Raw genomic sequence first — 11567 nt, 5'->3', positions numbered from 1 at the left:
ATACAGCAAATAATTAACACAATTACATTTACACACGTTTCTAAACAGACTATTTAGAAGTTATGTTTTATATTTAGATGGTTAAAAAGCTCTGAAATGTCATGAACACACAATTTCTGGAAAAAAAAGCACATTTTTCAGATTTCTGAAATTCTGTTTGTAGTTTTCCACAAGCTATGGGGGACAAAACAAACATGACATGGAAGAAAGTGTTTATTTAGGTCAGGGATGTCCAAAGTGTAGCACGTGGGCCACTTGTGGCCCTATGAATGATTCAACAATGTAGCAAATTTACAATTAATTTGTCATTTTTACACACAAATCAAATCTTCTTAAAAATATTTATTCATTTAGGTACAAGACAATGTATTTTTTTATTTAACATTCTTTAAAGAAAAAAAACAGAGGACAATAAATCCCAAAAAAGTTTTAAAATATGTGCACCTGTCATTTAAAACAACAACTGTGCGAAACCCAGACAGTGTTTTACAGATTAATTTTCTACAAAAATGTGACAAATTAGCTTGATTATAATATTGTCTATTTAGTATATTATAGAAGACACAAAGCAACAAAAGTCTGAAGAGATAAATGTGGCCCTTGAGTGCTCTAAATTTGACACTGTTGGCACTAGTGGCAAAAGTTTAAATGCTACATGTGACGGAAAACTAGCACTGTAGCTAAAATGTTTAAGATTAAAGCAGGGGCGTCCAAACTTTATTAGGGCCAAAAGTGTCAAATTTAGAGCACTCAAGGGCCACATTTATTTCTTAAAGCCAAACAAAATCATCCAGAGGGCCACAAATGGCCCATGCGCCACACTGTGGACATCCCTGGATTAAAGAATGTACAACAATGTCCCAGTCAAAGTCTAGACCTAAATCCAAATGGTGAATCTGTGTGAAGATTTGAAAATTGGTATTCATAGATGCTTTCCATTCAATCTGACAGAGCTTGAAAATATCATGTTTTTACATTTTTTATCTTTAAAAAAAGTAAAGAAAACAAGGTATGTTTTCCAGATGGCTTTAATTCACCACTCAAAACATTTGTGTTGGTTTTTCACACAAAATCCCAAATAAAATACAGTTAATCCACAATGAATCATAACCTTGGCAGATTTAGATTTAAAGGTATTTTCATTCAACCAAGAAGGTTCTGACATGCTTCCCCCAAAACATAAGGAAACAACGTCAAGATTTGTGTAATGTTTAGGAAACAAACGTTTTCCTTTACATTTACAGTAAAATTCCATGTCAAGAACTGTTTACATCCTTCTTAATAAGCCAACTGAGAAGCATTTTTGGCATTACAGCATCAGACGCTGCTTTTATTTGCGTGTTTCCACTAGTTTTCTTGATGACTCACTTTCAGCTTCAAGCCTTTAAGGTCGGAAGGATCCTTTGCAATCACCCTAATCTTTAGCTTAGATTCAGCAAAAGTTCAAGTCCAGACTCTGCTGGGCCACCCAAAAGCACTGACGCTGCTTCCAGTCAGACAAAAACATTTTTGTAAACTTAAAAGATTACTTTAAACCTAAATCTTCCATTGGTAAAACGTAATTGTTGGCTTGAACACTTTGGCAAGTAAATCCCATTTAAACTGAATGACAAAGATGTTTAAAACGTGTGAGGAATCAGAAAACAATTACGATGCAGAATAAATGTTTTATCAAAGTGAAAAATGTGTCTGCAGCTTATAACGTTTTTTATATATTTGTTGATAATCTGTGATATAAAATTGAGCTTCTCTGCTTTCTCCCAGTGCTAACAAGAAACAACCAATCAGAGCCAGGAGGCGAGCCTTAGCGCTGTCCATCATTCTCTGTTGATCTATTCTGTTAGTTTGTAACCATTTTGTCTATGTAGTATTATTTATTTGTTGGCTCTTTAGATCAGTATTGAACAGGTACATGAATATTATAACATGGTATTAATTATAAGTAATAAAGATAATAAGTGTTACTCCTTCCTACTCTTTTTTAAGCAGAAAAGTAGAGGTAAGAATTTTTGTTCTTGGTTATATTTGCACGTGTTTTATCTGTCCTACTGATTGCTTGTTGTCTTTACATCATAAAAACACAAAAATCAGCAACTGAAACTTTACATTTTGCCAAGTGACGTCGTTACTCATCACAATGTTGATTGTTTCATTTATAATGTTTCAAAAGCGACTAAAGATTTAAAGGAACTCAGTGTTTCAGCTGCTTTACAATTTTCTGAAAGTTGGTTCCAGATTTATGGTGCATAGAAGCTGAATGCTTACTCTTTAATTTAGTAGATTTAGCAGCTAAGGACACAAATAACATCAGCTTCATAGTCACTCAGCTTTTGTTTTAAAATGTGTAACTTTTAAAGACTGAGATTTGCACACTGTTTTATAGAAAAAGTGGAGTTAGATAGGCAAAGAAATCCATGTTTGCGTCCAATGTTTAACTCAAAAATGCTAATTACACTGAAAAATCTGCAAATCTTACTAAGAATTTTTGGTTTTGTTTCTAGTTCAAATATCCTAGTTCACTTGAAATAAGATAAAACCAACTTAAAAGTGACTTTTCAGCAAGATATAGGAGCCTATTTATAGTTAATAATTCCTTATTAATGATGAAAATGTTCTTGTTGCATTGGCAGATTATTTCACTTGGCAAGAATGTCATCTTTTAATTGAAATAATCTGCCAAAGGAGTTAGTATTTTTTTCATCAATATTAAGAAATTATTGACTTAAAACCAGCTCTTATATCTTGTTGAAAACATTACTTGTAAGTTGGTTTTGTCTTATTTCAAATGAACTAATATATTTGCACTAGAGACCAAAACCTGGTAAGAGTTTGTGTTTTTGCAGTGAGCACAATGGAAACAAAATACCATCCCGTTATTGCTCACTTAGATTAAGAGTTTAAATTCTCATTAAAAGCTGCCTGTGGAGGGCAACAAAGTCCGCATGGCCTCATATTTAAACATGTACCTTCCTGCTTTTCTTTTCATAAAGTAAAGAAAAAAATAGTGAGGAAGCTCTCAGGAAGGAGATTTTGAAAGGTCTTTCACAGACGAATGCAGGATGTTTCATTGGGAAAGACGAATGGAATGTAATCTTGCATGTATGGATCTGTGAATAAGCATCAGGTCACTTCCTTTAAGATCAGAGACAAAGTTGCTCAGCGAATTCAAAAAGGATCGAGAATGAGCAAGAAACAACACAAATATTTTCCCCCAGCATGCATGAAGCAGAAATCATGAGGAAATTTCTCCCCACCTTTGAAGCGTCGTCAAGGGGGAACTATTTATACAGCCATGGCTTGTTGTCTTGGACGTGCACGCCTTGCGTAGATCCCCACTGTACACAGGCATATAAACACGGCCTGAGCTCACAACACAAGGCTCCTTATCGACAGGAACCCAAAGTTCCTCCGGTGGAAATGTCTTTGTTCCCCCTCGGCTGCCACACAATGAGCGCGACTCTCTGGAGTCTGCCGAAGGCGCTGCGAGCGAAGGCCCTCGCTCATTCCACGCATAGCACAGCAAATGGACTGACCTTGGCTATTAAAATTGCTCTCCATTGAAACATGCTTGCGTACAGTCACCTTGGCACAGGAGAACAGGCGCTTGTTCGCAGCAAAACATGTTTAGTTAAAACTGCAGTGAAGAAAACAAATGGAAACAATGTGTGTTTATCTGTTATTAACAAGGATCTTTTACTTTTTTTACTGCTGGTAATTTAACAATGTCAGTCAACAGGAAGGTCAACAATGAAGGGAATAACCATCATAAAGAGCTTAGGAATAGGGACAGAAATACAACTGTGCAGGGAAGTTAGCACATAATTATCATTTGCATCATACTGTTCAGTGATTCCCAGCAAACTATATTCATGATGGTATTGACCCTTTGCAACTACGTCACTTAATCATTCGAGGCGCCATGATGGACGGCGGAAGTGAGGGACGGGAGTATTGAACAGAGCGAATGAAAATGTTTTCCAAAGTTGTTTTTGCCAGTTTATTCATGGCTTCTACTTGTTAGCATCGAGCTAATTTGTCTGTGAACGTAACACACCTGGTTGGGGCTCACAGACGGAGGTATTTACAGAAGTTGGAAAAAGCTAGCTTAGAAACCGTCTCATATCTCCTCCCTCCTGACGTGCTGATCTAATCACGTGGTTTGCTTGAATTCACACCACATTATTTATGTCACTGTGTCATAAACAGCGTTTCCCCTAAAAACCGGAGCAGCCTTAAAAACGTACAAAAGACAAGATGCTAACCATTTCTTTCGAACATGCTAGGCTACATGACAGTGCGGCACTGTCTCCATGGTTACCAATGACTAGACTACATTCTCCATAACGCGATATTCGACATTTTTCTAACCATACTTACTTTTAAAGTAAATGAACGTTGATCTTTTTACCTTGTAAAAAGTCTTCGCTGCAATCCGAGGTTACACCGAGGGCTGACAGTCATGATAGACGGTTGTTATCCACCGCCGTTGTATCTTTCCTCATTAAAAGTTATAAAATAAAATGACACGTTGGGTTTCTATCCTTGATTGTGTATGCAGCAGACAGTGCAGCACCCTGTGACCATTTTAAAGCAAACTTAACTAAATAGATGCGATATCTATGGAAGCCCGTTTCCGCCACTCTGTAAAAAAAAAAAAAAAAAAATTATCTCATTATAATGAGATAGTATCTCATTATTTTGAGATACTATCTCATTATAATGAGATACTATCTCATTATAATGAGATAGTATCTCATTATTTTGAGATACTATCTCATTATTTTGAGATACTATCTCATTATTTTGAGATAGTATCTCATTATAATGAGATACTATCTCATTATTTTGAGATACTATCTCATTATTTTGAGATAGTATCTCATTATAATGAGATACTATCTCATTATTTTGAGATAGTATCTCATTATAATGAGATAGTCTACACAGGTTCGGGACATTTGGAAAGACTGTGGAGGTCGAACCCCCATTTCGAATTGGTTCAGTCCACCTGTAGCGGTTTGACTGTACCGTCAGTCGCGCCTGCCGCCTGCAAGCGCCCAGCTAAACATAGCTGTTTACAACGGTAAGAAATGTGGTTTTGTTAATTTAAGTTAAGTCTGTACGCTAGCATAGTATAAAGTCATCAATTTGGCATACTGACGACGGTAGCTATTCTTGAAGATAGCTTAAGAAGATGCATTCATATCTTTGAAGCTAACGTTTTCTGTTTCTTTACTTCGTCAGTCCACAACTGACTTTCCGGTAACTGTAGTTAATATCGAAGGATTACGTGGTACGTTTATTTGCTGTAATGACACATGTTCAGTCTACCACAAAATCGTGGTGTAATAACTTGTGAGTAGTTCGTAGATGCTGCATCTCGCTCCCAAACCACGGCGACACCAAAACAATACCTCTAAGCCTATGTATATATGTTTTTTAAAGTTAAACTAAAATATGTCATGGTATTTTATGTCACGTTCTCTCTGTGTCTCTCTCTCTTTTATTAATATTAAATTCTAAATAATTTATTTAACTGCACCCCAAGCAAAGAAATGTAAATAGGCTATATACAGTATATATATATATATATATATATTTTTTTTTTTTTGTATGTCTGCAAATCTTTTTTATTGATTTAATCAGTAAGTTCAAGTAACCATCAAAACCAAATGTGCTTGCTTTTGTACAGTGCAGGTTGTTTCAGAAAGACAGAAGACTTGATGGTGTGGAGCGCCTGCAGTTTCACTGGCCTTGTCTGATCACACAAGAGGTATATGTGAGTTCTCTGCCATAGCGTGTTTCTCCAGTTCTCTATTGAAAGACCTCTATGCTTCACAGATGGCTTAATTTTCTGCTAAAGATTAGCAGTAGAAAATTTATTGTTACTACCAATAAATGCTTTCTTATCTTTTCTGTGAATTTAAAGAGGTTTCTCAAGATGTGTCCATTTTAAAAGTAAAACTACTGTATATGCATACATTTGTCTGTACGCTAGCATAGTATAAAGTCATCAATTTGGCATGAAATAACTGTGGTAATAGTTATTATAAAACAAAAGTTTAAAAGATGCTAAATATTTTTTGTGAAAGAATTTATTTGTGACGTTGAAATAGTTTGAGTTTAGCCTTAGTAAAATCATTTGATGAAAAAACATAGTGCTTAAAGACATTATGAATGTCCCAGTCCAGGGTCTTTCTGAATGGAGTTTGCATGTTCTCTCTGTGCATGGTGGATTCTCTCTGGGTACTCTGGCTTCCTCCCACAGTCCTAAAACATGACTGTCAGGTTAATTGGTCTCTCTAAATTCTCCTTAGGTGTGAGTGTGTGTGTGCATGGTTGTTTGTCCTGTCTGTCTCTGTGTTGCCCTGCGACAGACTGGCAACCTGTCCAGGGTGACCCCGCCTCTTGCCCGGAACGTTAGCTAGAGATAGGCACCAGCACCTCCCAACCCCATTAGGCACCAGGATGTTAGAAAATGGATGGATGGAGGGATGGCATTATGAATGACTATATTATGATTAGTTTTTTAGGTAAAATTATAATTTGTAGTATGACTTGCTTTACATTTTATTGGAAACATATGATGATGGTCTTGTGTATTTTCTCTTCCAGTGTATGATCACAGAATGGATGACCTGAGTGATTTCCTGAGGCAAAGGAATATTCCAGAGGAAACTATCGAGACCATGCTGAGAGAGAAGGTACTAAATCAGTATTTCAAAAACTACAGTTTTTTTTAAAGCATGTGTCTAGCAATGTTATCTAATTTAATTCAAATAATTTGCATGCAATTCTAGTTCCATTTTTGTAGTTTTAAAGAAATTATTTTTTATTGTCCTTGTTTAGATTGATACCAACGTCATCCAGCTCATGACAGATGAAGAGCTAAAGAATTATTTGCCATCATATGGAGACCGCATAGCCCTATCAGGATACTGTAAAAGGAAGGAAAATGGCCCCCCCAAGCAGTCGCAAATCAAAACTGTTTGAGCGCCTGAAATCAAAGCTGGGTAAAAGAAAAACTGCTCATGAAGATGGCTGTGGTATGGAAAAAGAAGAGCAATCTGAAACAACTGTAAAGAAGAATGCTCTGAAGTCAAAGAGAAAAATAGAAATAGGCTGGCTGCTTTATGATGAAGAACAACAGGCTTTTAAACAAGTAAGAGCAAGAAGAGGTGGTGGAACAAGGAAGGTCGATGTATCAAAGGATGCTAAAAAAAGTGAGATAATCCAGATGGCTATTGGCCTCTTCTTTCCAAATGGAAGAAATAGAGAAGGGTCCGTAGCAGATTTTGAAATGGATCTAAAAGATTATCAGGAAGTGGCAATTGATGACAAAATCACTGTTGGACAAATGTTTCATGTTACAAAACTGACTATTCTCAGGTTTTACCTGACCACCCATAAAAAGAAGGCTAACCAGTCAGTCAGTCAAGATGAAGTTTTGTCTTCATCATTTTTTCAGGATCAAGACAGTTCTCTGAGTCAGCCCTCCTCTTCATCTGCTGTAAATGTTGCAGTGACCAGCCAATCTACAATATCCACAGAAGTAACTTCTGACTTCCTATTTGTTGGAAACATAACAAATCATGAGAATATTAACTTTTCACTTCATTCTACAGAGCTTAGGGAGGAGGATTTGGATAGCAGTAACATAGTGTTTCTAGGACCGTTTTCTGACAGTGAGCCACAGATTTTGGATGATACTTTGCCAATATCCCCTCAATCCACATCATCCTCCAAGGCAGTGAAGAAGATACTGATAGTTCACAGAGGACAGGTACTTCCTGAGCTCATAGCACATTTCTGTGATGATGGACTTTTAGATAGAGATTTCAAAATCCAGCTTGTACTGCCAGATGGAACACCTGAGATGGGTTATGATGACGGAGGAGTCGTTAGAGACTGTCTTTCTGAATTCTGGAAAGATTTCTATGACCAGTGTACTACAGGAAACACTTATAAAGTGCCTTTTCTGAGACATGATTATGGACAGCAGCAGTGGGAGAGTGTAGGCCGAATAATTGCTTTTGGATGGACAAGAGAGAAATATCTTCCTATGAAGATTGCACCTGTCATACTAGAGCAAGCAGCCTTTGGACAGGTTAAAAGTGAGGTGGTGGAGAATTTCCTTAAGTGCATGTCTGAATCTGAGCGCTTTGTGTTTCAGTCATGGCAGTCAGACTTCAGCAGTGTTGACAAAGAGGAATTGATAGAGATTCTTGATAACCGCAGTTGCAGACGAATGCCCACTGCCAGCAATGTAAACGAAATCCTCCAGGAGCTTGCACACAAAACACTTGTCCAAGAGCCTGCTTACGTTATTGAACAGTGGGCCAAAACACTCAGTATCATCGGGAGCAGCTTCCAGGACCTTTCTTCAGTGTATGAAAACTTGCGACCAAATGCAAGAAAAGTTTTGAAGTCCATTGTATTTCCTGAGGAAATGAATGTTCATCAGAAGGACATTCAAAAGTACGTTAGCACGTATATCAGGAATGCAGATTTGCAGCATCTGTCCTTGTTTCTAAGGTTCTGCACAGGTTCAGACCTGTTCCTGGATAAGAAAATTCTTATTGATTTCACAAAGATTCAAGGGTTTCTCAGAAGACCTGTGGCTCACACATGTGGCTGTGTCCTTGAGCTGTCAATCTATTATGATAGCTATCCAGATTTCAGTGCTGAAATGAACAAGGTTTTGGAGTCTAATGTATGGGTCATGGACATTATTTAGTTTTGAAAGTGGTGGAGGTAGAGGGTGGAGTTCCACAGTTGTGGAACTCAGAAAAAAAAGGATTTAAGGTGGCTATTTAAAGTAACAAGTTGCCTATCAAGATCTAAGTAGATGTTTTAAGGATTTTCCCCAAAATTTCCTTGTCAGGGTTTAAGGTTTTAGAGATAACATTTTACCTGAGTAATTTCCAAACTTTCTCCAGATGTAATAAAACGGGATCAACTGTTTGTGATAGGTAAATGTTGGTTTGTGCAGCACAGCTGTTGGTTTGTTTAAGGGTAGGTTGTCAAAACTCAACAAGGGAGATATTCTACCACACATGCACAAGTTCTGCATATCTGTTAACTGTCAGGGGAGCAGTCAAAATTCTATCTCTGGAAAGCCATGATGCCAGACAACAAAATGCAGCTGACTTTTGTTATGCCATAATTAACATGTTAATTGTTAGCTGACATAATAAATCATAAGAGGTAAAGTGAAAATTACTGTAGGAAGTATTTAGAAGTTCACAGCCAAAATAAACAAAAATAGGAACTGTTTATTGTTATTGTATCTTTTTATGAGACACAACTATGTTGACAGTTGTACTTGTTACATTGCATCCATATTCATAATAAAATCGTTTTCTAATTTCTTTTTCTTTTTTGCACATTGGATTTCTTTTGTGGAAGGTTATGAAAAGAGTCTTTTTGTTTTACTGGACACAACTTGGTAAATTCCTTTATCTTAAACTTATTAAATGCACTATACACCAAGGCAAATTTTTTTTAAGCATTTGTGATTTATTTTTGGGGATGTCAAAGTAATGGATTGTTCTTTGTTGACAGAATACAAAATAAATACATTTTGAATAAAGTGTAGAGTCTGTTTATGATTTGCTGTTGCACTGTAAATAAATTGATTGGCCATAATACTGAAAAACATGTATATGTCAAGAGTAAGGACAACATTTGTACTCTTATCAAATTAATACCAACTGCAAACAATAGCATATTGGTTATCTGTTACTAATAACATGATTAAAACATTGCTTCTACATGTAATACTCCTGTCCATATATCAACAGTTTCCCTGAACAAGTAAGGCTAAGAAAACAGAGAGCCTGCAAATGTTGGTACTATTTAGTACTGTTTTGAACAGGAGGCTAGTATTTTCCATAAATAAGTAAGATTAAACACATAGAAATTAATAAATTGACCTTGACCACAACATTGAAGGAAACTAAAATGTTTAGTCTTTTTAGGTAAACCATAGAAACAAATTGTAACTCAGTCATGCATTGTAGTTTTACAATCAGTGTTTACAGAGGACATATAGACATATTATCTGACTTGTTAGATGTTTTGTGGACCTGGGTAACTTAGAGAAACTATTCCCTCAGCCCGTCACTGATCATTTGACGGAGTCTTACATAAAGATTAGTAATTTCATACACATCATCTGTCATTACCAGTCTGTGCTCAGTCATGAGTTCAGTGCATAAGTGAAATACATCAACATCACAGGGAAAGTCCTTGAAACGACATTCTTCTATACATATTTCCAGCTTTGTTAGATTAGCAGACTGTAAAAAGTTTGGAACCCCATACAGGTTGGGAACACCATGCATTAATGTGGGACGACCAGGAGGAGCCCGAGGATTATTTGTAGATCGTATACGATGGTCATTCCATGTATGGACAACTTGATCCAGCTCCACCTGTTTGATAAAAAAAAAAAAGGGAAAAAAATAAGAAAATAGTTGTTAGAAAACAAATTCATGCTTTTGTATTATTTGTAACTTATTTCAAATTTGTGTGCTGAAAGCAAGAAGTAAATTTATAGTACCTGTATTGTTTGTAGGAAGCAAAACTGGATCAGTGATTTGTCCAGAAAGCTGTCAACAAAATAGCCATCGGCTTTCAGCTGGTCGAAATGGTCCATCCAAAACTGGGCACATTCACTTCTTAAAGTGCACCACCATCGCTCTATCCTTTGATTTCTTGTACTCGGACCGAGAATAACAGATTCAAAACCATTTTCATTCTCGGTGTTGTGCAGAAATCTTTGCATCGCTGCCACATAAGTGTTCTCTGTGCCATGATCCATTCGTATCTTTTGTGGAAATCCATTATACTCCATCACAGCATCAATGAAATAGCCAGCAATAATGTGAGGGTCACTATTAGTCTTATTAGCTTCTAGCCAGATCATTTTCCTCGAAAAGCCATCTATGCATCCATTAATACATATCCCATAAGGCTTTAATTTGTCATACCCATCGATGTGCCAGACATAGTTTGGTCCCCGACTGACATATAAGCGTCGTCTCAAGCGATTTTGTGCACGCAGGTCAACCCCGTTGGGATCCAATAGGCGCATCAAAAGATGTACTGTTTCCCTGTCTGTGACTATGCCAGCCATCCAACATTTCTGGTGCATCCACCTGTAGCCGTGCTGTCTCCCAGATCCATTTAGTTGTTGCTCAATAAAAGAGGCCACTTCTGCAACATCTGTCTTATTTTTTCTACGCCAAAGGCGCTTCTTTTGCAGTCTTCTCTCCAGCGTCCGGAGACTTAATTTAACATTATGGGTTTCTTCCAAAACTCGCAAGATTTCAAGATTAGTAAAACCACTTCTGAAGTATTGCTCAATGATATTATCAATATCCATTTCTTTCTATCAAGTTGAGCATATCTCAAGCTATAGGGCCAACTCAAGTTATCTCATTATAATGAGATAGTATCTCAAAATAATGAGATAGTATCTCAAAATAATGAGATAGTATCTCATTATTTTGAGATAGTATCTCAAAATAATGAGATAGTATCTCATTATAATGAGATGCTAT

The 11567-nt window shown here is 36.7% G+C and overlaps 1 protein-coding gene and 1 long non-coding RNA gene across 2 annotated transcripts; one reads left to right on the top strand and one right to left on the bottom strand.

Annotated features, from left to right (window-relative positions):
• The first annotated feature begins 5601 nt into the window (after window positions 1–5601).
• LOC116733700 (uncharacterized) lies at window positions 5602–7234 on the top strand. The gene is made up of 3 exons (XR_004342091.1): window positions 5602–5773; window positions 6616–6704; window positions 6850–7234. It is a non-coding gene; the product is annotated as an uncharacterized LOC116733700 (long non-coding RNA).
• A 2860-nt stretch (window positions 7235–10094) lies between these two features.
• On the bottom strand, window positions 10095–11099 carry LOC116733809 (uncharacterized). Its single transcript, XM_032584666.1, has 2 exons — window positions 10565–11099; window positions 10095–10436 (listed from the first exon to the last, which is right to left on the bottom strand). The coding sequence occupies exons 1-2, from the start codon at window positions 11096–11098 to the stop codon at window positions 10107–10109; spliced, it is 864 nt and encodes a 287-aa protein (XP_032440557.1). The 5' UTR covers window position 11099; the 3' UTR covers window positions 10095–10106.
• Between the last annotated feature and the right edge of the window lie 468 nt (window positions 11100–11567).

This window comes from Xiphophorus hellerii, chromosome 15 (genome assembly GCF_003331165.1).
Source record: "Xiphophorus hellerii strain 12219 chromosome 15, Xiphophorus_hellerii-4.1, whole genome shotgun sequence".
NCBI classification, from domain to species: Eukaryota; Metazoa; Chordata; class Actinopteri; order Cyprinodontiformes; family Poeciliidae; genus Xiphophorus; species Xiphophorus hellerii.
Note: the sequence above shows the minus strand (reverse complement) of the source record. Positions and strands in the feature narration are given on the sequence as shown.

Bases quoted from the DNA above. Each gene is read 5' to 3' on its own strand.
- LOC116733809 (XM_032584666.1), bottom strand. From the start codon at position 11,098: ATGCGCCTATTGGATCCCAACGGGGTTGACCTGCGTGCACAAAATCGC. The intron at 10,437-10,564 runs GTACTATAAATT...TTTATCAAACAG, and splicing joins GCTTCCTACAAACAATACAG to GTGGAGCTGGATCAAGTTGT.